The 16,540-nt window shown below is 37.3% G+C and overlaps 1 protein-coding gene across 1 annotated transcript in view; it reads right to left on the reverse strand.

Moving 5' to 3' along the window:
* Window positions 1–950: 950 nt before the first annotated feature.
* LOC26529044 (mucin-2) overlaps window positions 951–16,540 on the reverse strand; it is a 41,316-nt gene continuing 25,726 nt past the window's right edge. Inside the window, exons 2-3 of the mRNA XM_047011896.1 lie at window positions 4,415–7,231; window positions 951–4,256 (exon numbers count right to left, since the gene is read on the reverse strand). Coding sequence (XP_046867852.1) covers window positions 951–4,256; window positions 4,415–7,231 — 6,123 coding nt within the window. The remainder of the gene's footprint in view (window positions 4,257–4,414; window positions 7,232–16,540) is intronic.

Raw genomic sequence — 16,540 nt, forward strand, 5'->3', positions numbered from 1 at the left:
GGTCTCCGAAATCCATTTCTTACAATACTTATTTTTTGTGTGTGAGTTTGCCAAGCGCTCAAAATGAATAAAAATTTTCCGCGAATTTTGTCGCTGGCATCAGCTGACTAATCACCTGACTTTGAAACTTGATCAGAATGACAAGGTTGCAAGGTTTGGCAAAAACGATTGCCGATTTTTCATATATAGGGATTCTACATTGAATTTACTGAAATACAGTGCTTATCATAATGATAAGACACATTAAACTTTTGTTTTGTTTTTCTTGTCAAACAGTTATTTTTAAGAATTTTGCAAAAAGCAATTTACCAAATAAAAGATCAAAGCAACAACTTCAGAGTAAGTGCCGTTGGTTTTTATTCCTATCATCTGCCTGCAAAGTACCACTACTCTTCCAGAAGTACGCACGAGTTTTGCTTGCGAATCATAATTAAAAGACACATTACCAAAAAGTGAAGTTAAAGAGATAGAATCGAGGGTAAATATTTACTTAAGCTACTCGAGATTTCAGTGTTGAAAAGTGAAAAAATCGGCTAACGCTAGATTTCAGTGTTGGCAAATGCTATTTTTTATTTGGCGCGTTGTTTGACCGCCCTGGCAGCCAAATATTTTACTCTGAATTATTGCATTAGGGAATATTCGACTGCTCTGACAAAAAGTGGAAACAAATATATTTAGTTTGAGCGCGTTTTGGGCCCGAGAAGCTTAAGTAAATATTTACCAAAATGAATGGTCATTTATTTAGCACATTTTTTTCATACTTTAGTAGTTTTACTGAATGTTAATACAATCATACAATCCATGCATTTATTAATCAGTATCGGAAGAAAAGATCTTTATTGTAATACCGAGATCCATCTTTATATGTACAAGAAAACAGTACTAGTCAAGTGATATTTTCGTTGTATGCTGTTTTTTAATAATCTATAACGTTTAAGAAGCAAATTGTATTATTCCAATTTTTTCAGAAAGGGGAAAAATGGTGGTAGAGGTGGCGGTGGAGGCGGTGGTGGCAATTCGATTTCAATAGTTGGGATATCAATGACAGGAAGCGGTGGCAAAGGAAGAAGATCTGGAAATGGGAAAAAGGGGCCGCCAGGATTATAGTGATGATGATGATGATGATGAAAGTGCTGCGGTTGGGTTGGGATAGATTTAGTTGTCGTCTCCGCTGTTTTCGTTGGCTGAGTAGTTGCCGGTGTTGTTGTTGGTTCTTCTGTGGTAGATGTCACCGTTGTAGAGGATGTTGTAGATTCTTTAGAAGTTGTCTCTGTGGTTATGTATTTTGTGGTTTGCTCTTTGGTTGTTGTCGTTGTCTCCGTTGTTTCTAGGGGCGTGGTTGTCGATTCTGTTTTCGTTGGCTTCTGAGTGGTTGTTGATTTCGTCGTTTTTGGCTTTTTGGTTGTGGTAGATTTCGTTGTTTTCGGCACTTTCGTTGTCGTAGATTTCGTTGTTTTTGGCTTTTTAGTTGTAGTAGATTTTGTTGTTTTCGGCTTTTTAGTTGTAGTAGATTTCGTTGTTTTTGGCTTCTTTGTGGTAGTCGATTTAGTAGTTTTCGTTGTTGTTGTGGGACGATCAGTAGTTACAGACTTTTCGGTTGTTGTGGTCTCCGCATTATTTGTTGTTGATGTCGACTCCTCAGGAGTTGTTGTTTCTGATGTAGAGGATATCGTAGTTGTCTCTTCAGTAGTAGGCGTTGTCTCCGTTGTTTCTCCTGTGGTGATTGTCGTTTCTGTTGTCGTTGGCTTCTTAGTGGTTGTCGATTTCGTTGTTTTTGGCTTTTTAGTTGTAGTAGATTTTGTTGTTTTCGGCTTTTTAGTTGTAGTAGATTTCGTTGTTTTTGGCTTCTTTGTGGTAGTCGATTTAGTAGTTTTCGTTGTTGTTGTGGGACGATCAGTAGTTACAGACTTTTCGGTTGTTGTGGTCTCCGCATTATTTGTTGTTGATGTCGACTCCTCAGGAGTTGTTGTTTCTGATGTAGAGGATATCGTAGTTGTCTCTTCAGTAGTAGGCGTTGTCTCCGTTGTTTCTCCTGTGGTGATTGTCGTTTCTGTTGTCGTTGGCTTCTTAGTGGTTGTCGATTTCGTTGTTTTTGGCTTTTTAGTTGTAGTAGATTTTGTTGTTTTCGGCTTTTTAGTTGTAGTAGATTTCGTTGTTTTTGGCTTCTTTGTGGTAGTCGATTTAGTAGTTTTCGTTGTTGTTGTGGGACGATCAGTAGTTACAGACTTTTCGGTTGTTGTGGTCTCCGCATTATTTGTTGTTGATGTCGACTCCTCAGGAGTTGTTGTTTCTGATGTAGAGGATATCGTAGTTGTCTCTTCAGTAGTAGGCGTTGTCTCCGTTGTTTCTCCTGTGGTGATTGTCGTTTCTGTTGTCGTTGGCTTCTTAGTGGTTGTCGATTTCGTTGTTTTCGGCTTTTTAGTTGTAGTAGATTTCGTTGTTTTTGGCTTCTTTGTGGTAGTCGATTTAGTAGTTTTCGTTGTTGTTGTGGGACGATCAGTAGTTACAGACTTTTCGGTTGTTGTGGTCTCCGCATTATTTGTTGTTGATGTCGACTCCTCAGGAGTTGTTGTTTCTGATGTAGAGGATATCGTAGTTGTCTCTTCAGTAGTAGGCGTTGTCTCCGTTGTTTCTCCTGTGGTGATTGTCGTTTCTGTTGTCGTTGGCTTCTTAGTGGTTGTCGATTTCGTTGTTTTCGGCTTTTTAGTTGTAGTAGATTTCGTTGTTTTTGGCTTCTTTGTGGTAGTCGATTTAGTAGTTTTCGTTGTTGTTGTGGGACGATCAGTAGTTACAGACTTTTCGGTTGTTGTGGTCTCCGCATTATTTGTTGTTGATGTCGACTCCTCAGGAGTTGTTGTTTCTGATGTAGAGGATATCGTAGTTGTCTCTTCAGTAGTAGGCGTTGTCTCCGTTGTTTCTCCTGTGGTGATTGTCGTTTCTGTTGTCGTTGGCTTCTTAGTGGTTGTCGATTTCGTTGTTTTCGGCTTTTTAGTTGTAGTAGATTTCGTTGTTTTTGGCTTCTTTGTGGTAGTCGATTTAGTAGTTTTCGTTGTTGTTGTGGGACGATCAGTAGTTACAGACTTTTCGGTTGTTGTGGTCTCCGCATTATTTGTTGTTGATGTCGACTCCTCAGGAGTTGTTGTTTCTGATGTAGAAGTTATCGTAGTTGTCTCTTCAGTAGTAGGCGTTGTCTCCGTTGTTTCTCCTGTAGTGATTGTCGTTTCTGTTGTCGTTGGCTTCTTAGTGGTTGTCGATTTCGTTGTTTTTGGCTTTTTAGTTGTAGTAGATTTTGTTGTTTTCGGCTTTTTAGTTGTAGTAGATTTCGTTGTTTTCGGCTTTTTAGTTGTAGTAGATTTCGTTGTTTTTGGCTTCTTTGTGGTAGTCGATTTAGTAGTTTTCGTTGTTGTTGTGGGACGATCAGTAGTTACAGACTTTTCGGTTGTTGTGGTCTCCGCATTATTTGTTGTTGATGTCGACTCCTCAGGAGTTGTTGTTTCTGATGTAGAGGATATCGTAGTTGTCTCTTCAGTAGTAGGCGTTGTCTCCGTTGTTTCTCCTGTGGTGATTGTCGTTTCTGTTGTCGTTGGCTTCTTAGTGGTTGTCGATTTCGTTGTTTTTGGCTTTTTAGTTGTAGTAGATTTTGTTGTTTTCGGCTTTTTAGTTGTAGTAGATTTCGTTGTTTTTGGCTTCTTTGTGGTAGTCGATTTAGTAGTTTTCGTTGTTGTTGTGGGACGATCAGTAGTTACAGACTTTTCGGTTGTTGTGGTCTCCGCATTATTTGTTGTTGATGTCGACTCCTCAGGAGTTGTTGTTTCTGATGTAGAAGTTATCGTAGTTGTCTCTTCAGTAGTAGGCGTTGTCTCCGTTGTTTCTCCTGTGGTGATTGTCGTTTCTGTTGTCGTTGGCTTCTTAGTGGTTGTCGATTTCGTTGTTTTTGGCTTTTTAGTTGTAGTAGATTTTGTTGTTTTCGGCTTTTTAGTTGTAGTAGATTTCGTTGTTTTTGGCTTCTTTGTGGTAGTCGATTTAGTAGTTTTCGTTGTTGTTGTGGGACGATCAGTAGTTACAGACTTTTCGGTTGTTGTGGTCTCCGCATTATTTGTTGTTGATGTCGACTCCTCAGGAGTTGTTGTTTCTGATGTAGAGGATATCGTAGTTGTCTCTTCAGTAGTAGGCGTTGTCTCCGTTGTTTCTCCTGTGGTGATTGTCGTTTCTGTTGTCGTTGGCTTCTTAGTGGTTGTCGATTTCGTTGTTTTCGGCTTTTTAGTTGTAGTAGATTTCGTTGTTTTTGGCTTTTTAGTTGTAGTAGATTTTGTTGTTTTCGGCTTTTTAGTTGTAGTAGATTTCGTTGTTTTTGGCTTCTTTGTGGTAGTCGATTTAGTAGTTTTCGTTGTTGTTGTGGACGATCAGTAGTTACAGACTTTTCGGTTGTTGTGGTCTCCGCATTATTTGTTGTTGATGTCGACTCCTCAGGAGTTGTTGTTTCTGATGTAGAAGTTATCGTAGTTGTCTCTTCAGTAGTAGGCGTTGTCTCCGTTGTTTCTCCTGTGGTGATTGTCGTTTCTGTTGTCGTTGGCTTCTTAGTGGTTGTCGATTTCGTTGTTTTCGGCTTTTTAGTTGTAGTAGATTTCGTTGTTTTTGGCTTTTTAGTTGTAGTAGATTTTGTTGTTTTCGGCTTTTTAGTTGTAGTAGATTTCGTTGTTTTTGGCTTCTTTGTGGTAGTCGATTTAGTAGTTTTCGTTGTTGTTGTGGGACGATCAGTAGTTACAGACTTTTCGGTTGTTGTGGTCTCCGCATTATTTGTTGTTGATGTCGACTCCTCAGGAGTTGTTGTTTCTGATGTAGAAGTTATCGTAGTTGTCTCTTCAGTAGTAGGCGTTGTCTCCGTTGTTTCTCCTGTGGTGATTGTCGTTTCTGTTGTCGTTGGCTTCTTAGTGGTTGTCGATTTCGTTGTTTTTGGCTTTTTAGTTGTAGTAGATTTTGTTGTTTTCGGCTTTTTAGTTGTAGTAGATTTCGTTGTTTTTGGCTTCTTTGTGGTAGTCGATTTAGTAGTTTTCGTTGTTGTTGTGGGACGATCAGTAGTTACAGACTTTTCGGTTGTTGTGGTCTCCGCATTATTTGTTGTTGATGTCGACTCCTCAGGAGTTGTTGTTTCTGATGTAGAAGTTATCGTAGTTGTCTCTTCAGTAGTAGGCGTTGTCTCCGTTGTTTCTCCTGTGGTGATTGTCGTTTCTGTTGTCGTTGGCTTCTTAGTGGTTGTCGATTTCGTTGTTTTTGGCTTTTTAGTTGTAGTAGATTTTGTTGTTTTCGGCTTTTTAGTTGTAGTAGATTTCGTTGTTTTGGGCTTTTTAGTTGTAGTAGATTTCGTTGTTTTTGGCTTCTTTGTGGTAGTCGATTTAGTAGTTTTCGTTGTTGTTGTGGGACGATCAGTAGTTACAGACTTTTCGGTTGTTGTGGTCTCCGCATTATTTGTTGTTGATGTCGACTCCTCAGGAGTTGTTGTTTCTGATGTAGAAGTTATCGTAGTTGTCTCTTCAGTAGTAGGCGTTGTCTCCGTTGTTTCTCCTGTGGTGATTGTCGTTTCTGTTGTCGTTGGCTTCTTAGTGGTTGTCGATTTCGTTGTTTTCGGCTTTTTAGTTGTAGTAGATTTCGTTGTTTTTGGCTTCTTTGTGGTAGTCGATTTAGTAGTTTTCGTTGTTGTTGTGGGACGATCAGTAGTTACAGACTTTTCGGTTGTTGTGGTCTCCGCATTATTTGTTGTTGATGTCGACTCCTCAGGAGTTGTTGTTTCTGATGTAGAAGTTATCGTAGTTGTCTCTTCAGTAGTAGGCGTTGTCTCCGTTGTTTCTCCTGTGGTGATTGTCGTTTCTGTTGTCGTTGGCTTCTTAGTGGTTGTCGATTTCGTTGTTTTCGGCTTTTTAGTTGTAGTAGATTTCGTTGTTTTTGGCTTCTTTGTGGTAGTCGATTTAGTAGTTTTCGTTGTTGTTGTGGGACGATCAGTAGTTACAGACTTTTCGGTTGTTGTGGTCTCCGCATTATTTGTTGTTGATGTCGACTCCTCAGGAGTTGTTGTTTCTGATGTAGAAGTTATCGTAGTTGTCTCTTCAGTAGTAGGCGTTGTCTCCGTTGTTTCTCCTGTGGTGATTGTCGTTTCTGTTGTCGTTGGCTTCTTAGTGGTTGTCGATTTCGTTGTTTTTGGCTTTTTAGTTGTAGTAGATTTTGTTGTTTTCGGCTTTTTAGTTGTAGTAGATTTCGTTGTTTTTGGCTTCTTTGTGGTAGTCGATTTAGTAGTTTTCGTTGTTGTTGTGGGACGATCAGTAGTTACAGACTTTTCGGTTGTTGTGGTCTCCGCATTATTTGTTGTTGATGTCGACTCCTCAGGAGTTGTTGTTTCTGATGTAGAAGTTATCGTAGTTGTCTCTTCAGTAGTAGGCGTTGTCTCCGTTGTTTCTCCTGTGGTGATTGTCGTTTCTGTTGTCGTTGGCTTCTTAGTGGTTGTCGATTTCGTTGTTTTTGGCTTTTTAGTTGTAGTAGATTTTGTTGTTTTCGGCTTTTTAGTTGTAGTAGATTTCGTTGTTTTTGGCTTCTTTGTGGTAGTCGATTTAGTAGTTTTCGTTGTTGTTGTGGGACGATCAGTAGTTACAGACTTTTCGGTTGTTGTGGTCTCCGCATTATTTGTTGTTGATGTCGACTCCTCAGGAGTTGTTGTTTCTGATGTAGAAGTTATCGTAGTTGTCTCTTCAGTAGTAGGCGTTGTCTCCGTTGTTTCTCCTGTGGTGATTGTCGTTTCTGTTGTCGTTGGCTTCTTAGTGGTTGTCGATTTCGTTGTTTTTGGCTTTTTAGTTGTAGTAGATTTTGTTGTTTTCGGCTTTTTAGTTGTAGTAGATTTCGTTGTTTTTGGCTTCTTTGTGGTAGTCGATTTAGTAGTTTTCGTTGTTGTTGTGGGACGATCAGTAGTTACAGACTTTTCGGTTGTTGTGGTCTTTGCATTATTTGTGGTTGATGTATTATCTTCAGGATTTGTCGTCTTCGTAGTTGTTGATGTATTAGTTGTTGTAGTTTTATTACAGTTTAGATTAAGGTGGGGAAATAAATTGCAAAGGCTTTCCGTTGTTGTGCTTTGCTGAAGTCCAACGATTTCAGTCTCCTGCGGATTTTCGTCATCCGCATTTGTTACCTGGATGGCAAAAACAGCCAGGCACAGTGCAAATATCCAATAATACCTAAGAAGTTTCTGCAATCGAATTCTCATGATAATTGCTCTTGCGGTTAAATTTTGTTACTTACCATGATGAGCCAAGCAAGGAACTGAATCTTTTTCTAACTTAAGAAGTATTTATATGGCAAAAGCGAAGTGCGATAGTTCAAAGAGAGTTCAAAGAAGGTCATATTATGTGAAATATTCAAAACCTTCAAAGTACCTGAATGTAATTAAGATATCTCCAACTTTAGGAATTGATTTTGGACAAGCAAAATTTGATGTCTAATATTTTCAATTCCATGAGAATTCTTGTGAAGCATTAGAAACCTAATGGATGTCGATAAACAATGAGTAACATGATATTTTGATGTTCGCATAAGAGTGATGTGAATGCTTCCTGCCGAACATGATAAAAACTTTTACGTTGATTATAATTGTCTTTCCCCACCTACACGTTTTAAAGAAATGTACAAATTTTTCGGAAGATAATGGATAGTTGATATTTGCATGTCGTTAACCTTTCACGACCTTTAACCTCAACTTAACGCTGAAAGGCTATCAGTAAAATGTTTATACATAAGTTGTATTATTTTCCTAGCATATAACTACTGTTTCAGGATGAATTCACTCGAATTTTAATTTTTGTGGCTTTTCGTGTTATTATCACCAAGTTAGATGTTAACATTACATACTACCATCGGTCGTTTTACCCAAGGTTTCAGTTGCTAACCTTTATTTAATGGGTTTTTTATTTATTGATTTTTTTAAGCAGAAATATGCAATCTAATAATTTCTAAAGAATGTCTAATAAATGTGAATACCAAATAATTTAAAAGTGCGCATTTTTTTAGCCTTCTAATCTTTGTTTTTATTAAGACAGGCAATTATAATTATATAGGTCAAAGTTTGTCTGCTTCTGTGCAAACTAGTCTTTGAGTATTCCATTAACCGAACGCAGCATATTTGTTGAAATTGGATCGGAGAATTATAACATATAAACATCGTCCGAAAACCTAAACTGCTTGATATATAATTGGAAGGAGACATAGTACATAGGTAGCGTCCCGCAATGGGAATGCATCAATTGCAATTTGAATACCTAAAATTCATAGATGCCCTTTAATCTATGTATATATATAAAAGAAAGTCGTGTTAGTTACAACACTTATAACTCGAGATCTGCTAAACCAATTTTCATGGTTTTTGATTTGTTGTATTTGTCTCCACCCCGAATAGGAGAATACATCTTAAAAACCATAAATAATTGCCGGAAAACCCCTTAAAACAGCGAATTTCTTTTCCCTATACAAACGTTTTCTAACAGTCAATTTAAATAAAGTCAAATGTTGTTTTAATGTCTTTGTAGTGCTCTGTAATATACAATGTAAAAATTAAAGGAAAAATTGGTATACTGTGTTTTGTGTAGTAACATAATAGAAATTCGAATATCGTGTTTTGTGCAGTGTTTAGTAACCCATATTATCAAACCAAACCAATTAGCAATCTAATCATTATGCGACGTCCTAGATTATCCGATGAACAAGGAGAAATTATACGAGAAGAGCGGCGCTTTAGTATTCAACGAGTAAGGGCATTAATTCGTGCTTCTCAAACACAAGAGCACAGATCACAGCCTATGAAACGGTTAGGTTAGAAGCGAGAAATCGTCGAGCCTATCGTACAGATGAACATAGGAATAATCTTCAAAGTGCAAGAAGAAATGGAAGAATTGATTTGAATCAAGCAGCCTTTCTATATGATTGCACCATCGACTACAGCTTGCATCGATTAGTTTGTGGCATTGTGGCTCATTGAAGTTTGCTGGTAAAACGACTGGTTTGTGCCGCCTTAGTGGTAAAGTAAAATTGTAATTATTGGTCCCGCCAACAGAGCCATTGTGTTTCCTGCTTAATGGCGAAACACTAGAAATATGACATTTTCTAGCGAACACTTAAAAGTACAATGTCTGCTTCCAAGTGACTTCATTTGGGGCTGAAATTATCGAAGAACACGATATAATCCAACGTTTAAGGTAATTTACGTTAAAACCAGAGGGCCGGGACTAACTTCGACCGCGGCAAAGTTTGTATACCCTTGCAACTTTTTTGGTAACTTTGTCCTTACCTATAGCCATCAAAATGGAAAAACGTTTTATCTAAAAAGGCTAATATTTGCGAAAGAACGGCCTACAATCTTAGCATAGGAAATAACGAAGATATTGATCAAAGTCACTGATTTCCACCGATCGTTCCTATGGGAGCTGTATGATATAGTCACCCGATCTTTATCAAATTCGGCACAGCCATTAACGGATATATTATACTAACATATATTTAATTTGAAAGCAATGGCGTTAAAAGTAACGAAGTTATTGACAAAAGTCACTGTTTTCGAGCGATTGTTCCAATGGGAGCTATATGATATAGTCACCCGATCTTGATCAAATTTGGCACAGTTGTTTATATGTGTAATAAACTGACCAATATTTAATTTCACGATAATAGCTCAGAAAATAACGAAGTTATTGAGAAAAGTCACTGTTCGTGACTTTGGCGTTTGTATGGGAGCTATATGATATAGTGATCCGATCCGGCTGAATCCGAGATATACAACCCCTGCAGTATATACAAGCCTACATGCAAAATTTCAGCTTCAGACGTACGGACATGGCTATTTGAGCTCGTCTCGTCGTGCCGATCAAGAATATATATACTTTATATGGTCGAATATGCTTCCTTCAATGCGTTGCACACTTCTGACCAAAATGAATATACCCTTTTTGCAAGGATATAAAAAAGAGTTTGTAAGATCCAAGATCTGCAGTCGTCATCAGAGCAGATAAAAGACCTGCTAGAACACATGAATCGAATCATTTCCTATCAAACATTGTTGTTTCTTTTGAGTTGTATTAATCATTTTCGTTTCGTTTTTCCATAATTAAATTAAGTATTTAGTATTAAGCTATAATCAATCAAAAAAACTTGTTAAAATGAATAAAACCCAGTTATTTTTGTATTTAAAGTGAAAAAATTATTTTTTTCCATGTGTGTAAACTGTTTCTTGACATACTGTATAAGGAAAAGGGAGATAAACAGAAAGATGGATTGCCATTGTGTGTTTTAATTGGCTATTTAATTGTTGGTGAGGATAAATACAAGTAAGTACGTACAGTGGCTTAAATATTTCATCCTTTATATCCCTTGTCATTAAAACAGTTTTGGGAGTCGCACCACATATTGGGCAAGATTGGGTCGAGTTTGTGACTGTTAACACATTTAAAACTTCTCTGTCGATTAGCGTCGTATTCGTATCAAATGAAGCAGTAATACTTCTGCCTACCCATTCATTAAATTTAAGCGATTTTAAATTTTCGATTTCTTCCTTTAATTCATTGTGTTCCGTTAAAATGTGTTCTTTGGTCTCCTTGACAGACTCCATTTTTAATTTTCTACAGAATCTCACCGATCAATTCTAAAACACAATTTTATAGGAATCATTGATGTGACAAATAACGATTGGTCAAGCGTATCCGGCACATTTTCCTGAAATCGTTGCTTGTATAAGCTATGTCCAGTCGATCCATCGATTCCACCGCTTACGATTATACCATACATCCATAGGGTGAAATGGGATATTAAAGCCGCTAACATGTATGTAACAGGCAGAAGGAAGCTTTTCCGACCCCATAAAGTATAAATATTCTTGATCAGCATCAACAGCCGAGACGATCTGGCCATGTCCGCCCGTCCGTCCGTCCGTATGAACACATAGATCTAGGAGACTGTAAGAGCTAGGCCACCAAACTTGGTATGTAGTCTCGTGTAGTATGTACAGTTATTGAGTTTGTTTCAAATTTTTGCCACGCCCCTACAAATTAAATAAAACCGATTTTCTCAAACACTATACTAACTAGATACACCAAATTTGGTATGTATATTTGCTCTGTAAATGTGCACCTTTTTTTATGTATGGCGATAGTAATCCTTTTTGCAGAACGGTTCAGCATATTTTATAATGGAACTTGTGCTGAAGTCTCTGTGACTTAAATTCCGATGGGTCTACATTCAAACTTCGCTTTGTAAACTTTATCACCCATGCTTCTGGTTTAATATTCGGATGGCGTTGTACTGCTTTTTGGTTAGGGAATTCTCAAAAAGAAATAATAAAGCTTTATCTGCAGAAATTGGAACATGTTTGATAGATAGAGTCGCCTTTCCCTTGTTGTCCAATATATTTTCTTTTAAACTTTAAAATTTAAACTTTAAATTTTAAAGTATTGAAGACCCACCCGATGAATCTTCTGCTGCTTCGCTTTTTGAGTGTACTTTTGCCAATGCCCCGTTTTATATGTTTTTCCTCGAGTTTAATCATTGTCCAAGACTGGATTGATTTTAAATATACAGTGAAACCTCGATATAACGAACTTCGTTATAACGAAAAACCCAATATAACGAATTTTTTGTTAAGTCCCTTGAAAGGACTAAGGTTTTACATTTCAGTACCTATAGCGAATCAATAGATATAACGAATAATTTTGCGATCCCCCTCAGATTCGTTATATCGAGGTTTCACTGTACTAAAAAACAAAAAAAAAAAAAAGAAGTATTATCCGTTGTTCCATCCCAATTAGATATTCGGTGACCCAATTTGAAATTGGGTTCAATATTTTATTAAGGTAAATACATATGTATGTAGAAAAACACCTTATTAAATTTCGGCGAATCTTCTTTCGAAAAAATGAAAAAAATTTGAATCTATTTGAATTTCCCGCAATAATTTAAATATGGCGCCAATTTTTTTCCAGAAAATTTGGTATCTGGCAACGCCATTTGCCGTGCTTTCCATCATTACCGTCAAATTTGGCCACAATATTTTATTCGGAAACAGCTATATTTAGCTATAGAAAGTTTTACTTTGTTAATTACACAAAAACTACGAAATAAATCGCAAAGGCGCACTTGAGGTAGTACTAATAAAATTGTTCTCTTTCGTTTGATAACAAATTTATGTAGTTAAGTGCGTTTTGGGCCCCAGTAGCTTAAGTAAATATTTACCGGTTCCGAAATTTTAATAGAACACAAATTACAGGCAATATAAATCGGCTCCGCAGCCAACGTCATTGGTCGAATCATGATGAAATAACATAAGGTGGTCTCATCGGAAGCCGAACCTTACCGAAGTGTACACTTCACTATAGTGCACGTTCGCTCACTCACATCACTGTCTCGCTCACCCTCAATAGACACTCAGAATACTATTCCTTTCACTCGCACTTATTGCAAGCATACGTTAAGTGTATGTTTCTTGCCGACGGGACCACCTTATGTTATTTCATCATGAGTCGAATCATGATGAAATAAGTATAAGGTGGTCCAATCGGCAGCAGCGCTGCTCACGACGAGGTCTTATTTCAAATGTCGTTCGACTTTGTGGAAAAAATTATTTTTTTTTTTATTAGTTTAACTTTTATTAGTATTACTTCTGCCCTTCATGCTCTTCTGTCAAACTTTTAATTTCATATTCAAAGTTTCGTTGGTTAAATTTGCTACCAATTATTTATAGACAATTCTTTAATTTTTCTAGTCTTTGCTCCCCTTCTACATACATATGTATGTACATATACCGGTCATACATCATCAACAATTGGCTAACATTTGTCATCAACTCAATAATTGTCAACATGCAAATAAACAAATTTCCCTGAATTGTTCTACCAAGTGCTTGGAAATGTTTTGCCATTTATAAGAAAACAAACTCAATTTAATTTGCCGAAAAGTTGACAGGCAGGCAAAAGCGCAGGCTAAAGGAGCAAGAGGAGGAGAGCGACCATTGAGAAGAATGGGCAAAACTTTGCTGCCATTTGAACTACATATATAAATATAAATAAGCTTAACACTGCAAGGCTGCTAATCTGGCTGACGAACAGGTCGGTCTGTCGGTCGTTTACTCGGACGGACAGTCGACCTTTTTTTATTTTTTTTTTGATTCCAGTTGGATCTCTATTTGCTTTGCTGTTGACCCTTTTATTCGTTCTATAGTTGAGTGCTTGTCGGCCAGGGTCTTGGCCTGGTAAATCTGCATATTTCAGTGTTAATCCCACTTTGGAATTTATAAAATAAATTATTTACTTGACGAGCAACAAAGCAGCAGCAGCACCAGCAAAGAAAAAGAAAAATGAAGCTCATGGGCATGGGAAATGAAAAATTGCCAAAGACTAGCAAAAGAAAGAGTCGATGAAGAATGGTCACACAGTAGAATGACTATGCATAAAGAGGGGAAATGCAGAAGGAGACAGAGATAGAAAGTAGTTTGAAGTCTATTTAAAGGAAGTCTAAAGCCCAAACAATTGTCGCCAAGGCTTTAAGGTTTTAGCTCAAATTGCAGACCATGCTGACGTCGCAGAAAATGAATTGCACTTGATTGTGGCGGAACGCTAGAGAACACGCAGGAACGCAAAACGTAGGTGAGTTGCCATAGAAAAGTGCATCGTTAGCCGAAAATTTACGTGCCACGTTAACACCAGACTGCCAAAAACAAGCTAGGGACGTACATGGAACCCACAGTCTCTCCTCTCTCGTTCACTCCAACTCTACCTCAGCCAGAATTTATGTTTGTGAATTATGAATGGCAATGGCGTCTTGGTGCAAACACACACACACACACCTATGTTTGTATGCACACCCTTAGCTAAACACACATACGCCGAGCGCACTGACAGAGAAAGAGAGAGTGAGAGAGACAAGTCATCTTTTTTTCCGTGAATTTATTTGAAAGTCAGCTGCAGAAAATGTTCGGGCATGTGTTTTAATGTATTATAAATTCATATGCGTCGCCGATTAATTTCAATTTTCCCCTCATTTTTTGTAAGCTTCCACATTTATTTTTTGTTTTTTCTACTCCTACTCTTTCGCCTGAAACTCTTCCACATTCAATGGCCCATTACTTATTCTGTTTTTAATTTGCTAGGTTCAATGCACGTGCCACAAACCCAAACGAATCCGCTTTCTTTCTTCCACTATGGCACACACAATCAAACACAGACACACGCATAAAAGAGAACAATGAAACAATAAACCTTTTGGGGTATCAAAGCTTTATTCCCTTCCTCCTCGATTTTTTTTAGCTGCAGCACTAAGTCAAAAAGGTTGGTACGAAGGGACTATGTGCTGCTTTTATACCCTCTGTCTAGCGTATTTAATGAGTAAACTCATTTAAGCAAATAAAACAAAAACTATTATTAAATGGCTTCACTTTCAATTTAAATAAATGTCATTGTGTTTCTTCTATAACCCAAATAAATTGCTTCCAACTCTATGAAATATCTAACTTTGGCACATATTTGACAACCTTTACAATATCGATTGTTTTTATTTATCGATTGTTATCAATCGAAGCTTTGTCCATACTTAATAGTACACATCATGATGAAATAAAATAAGGTGGTCCCGTCGGCAAGAGACATACACTTAACGTATGCTTGCAATAAGTGCGAGTGAAAGGAATAGTATTCTGAGTGCCTATTGAGGGTGAGCGAGACGGTGATGTGAGTGAGCAAACGAACACTATAGTGAAGTGTACACTTCGGTAAGCTTCGGCTTCCGACGAGACCACCTTATGTTATTTCATCATGGTACACATGCTGCGGAATTATGTGACGCTTCAACAGTTGCTTTTTGGCTCTCGAGATGAGGGCAACAGCAGCTCCGACAATTTTTGGCTTTATATTTTACTCTTATATACCATTTTAAACGAATTACCCGGTAATAAAAGTTAAAGAGCAAACGAAGACTTCGTTTTTAAATTTAAGTTATTGTTGCCACCAATAAAAGTTATGACCAATAATCAACTAACTTTACATTACAAAACAATGTCTTGTTAATTCTAAATAACCCTTGCCCAAACGTTTTATTGAAGGGCCATGTGATCTTGCCTTCAAACTCTGAGGCAACATTAATCACGCCCTAGCTTTTGGTCACTTATATGTATTTACTGGGAGCATTGCCCGAGCCTACGTTAGAGGGCATTATATAATGTTCTATAATTTAGAACATTATATAATTGCTGAGAGCAATCAAAAAAAAAGATTATAAATACCATTGCATCTGGTTCCCGCTTACTCTGAAGTCAGTCCCCATGAATTCAGATTTTCGCAAACTCCGTCTCCGAGAAGAAAGACACTTTTGGCCATCCGTAAACTTACTGAGAGCTTTGCTAGACCCAAATGTTATAAAGACGCTTGTTAACTTATATTTACTGGGAGCGTTGCTGGAGCCAACAGAAGACCTTTCCGTTATGGATAACATCGTTTTTTATTTAAGTTCTTTTTTACTTATTTTAAAGTTGAGATATTTGATTATTCATATTTGATTATCCAACTCCGGCTCTCTTAATTCCGTTGTTTTCTTTATCTGAGCTGCCATCTTTTTTGGATTGTGCGAATGAAGCCGCTTCATTTTCTACCCGTTCACATGACGGTATGTAGCAGAAATTTAAATATCAGCTGCCATATTCCACATTATTTTCACACTTACCCTTTCGTTTCAGATTCTTCATGTATTTCTCCATGCTAGAGCCACCCACACCAATTTAAGTTGATCTATAAAGCGTTTCTATTACAAAAGGTGTTATTATACCCTTGCAAAAAGGGTATATTAATTTTAGTCAGAAGTGTGCAACGCATAGAAGGAAGCATCTCCGACCATATAAAGTATCTATATTCTTGATCAGCACGACGAGACGACCGTTGGAGCGATTTATTTCGTAGTTTTTGTGTAATTAACACAAGAAAAATTATGTTTTTAGGGGTTATAGCTAAACAAACGAAAATATTGTTGAGTTTACAATATTTCTAGAATTTAAAGAACAATTATAGTTTAAAATACAATATTCGGCTACCAGAGCAGCCAAATATTCTTCAATTTTATAATTCAGAGTAAAATATTTGGCTGCCAGGACTGTCAAACAACGCGCCAAATAAAAAATAGCGCTTGCCAACACTGAAATCTAGCTTTAGCCGCTTTTTTCACTTTTCAACACTGAAACATCGAGTAGCTTAAGTAAATATTTACCTCGATTGTTTTTATTTATCGATTGTTATCAATCGAAGCTTTGTCCATATCTAATAGTACACATGGTTCGGAATTATGTGACGCTTCAACAGTTGCTTTTTGGCTCTCGAGATGAGGGCAACAGCAGCTCCGACAATTTTTGGCTTTATATTTTACTCTTATATACCATTTTAAACGAATTACCCGGTAATAAAAGTTAAAGAGCAAACGAAGACTTCGTTTTTAAATTTAAGTTATTGTTGCCACCAATAAAAGTTATGACCAATAATCAACT

The sequence above is a fragment of the Drosophila willistoni genome, assembly GCF_018902025.1.
Source record: "Drosophila willistoni isolate 14030-0811.24 chromosome XR unlocalized genomic scaffold, UCI_dwil_1.1 Seg143, whole genome shotgun sequence".
Taxonomy (NCBI): domain Eukaryota; kingdom Metazoa; phylum Arthropoda; class Insecta; order Diptera; family Drosophilidae; genus Drosophila; species Drosophila willistoni.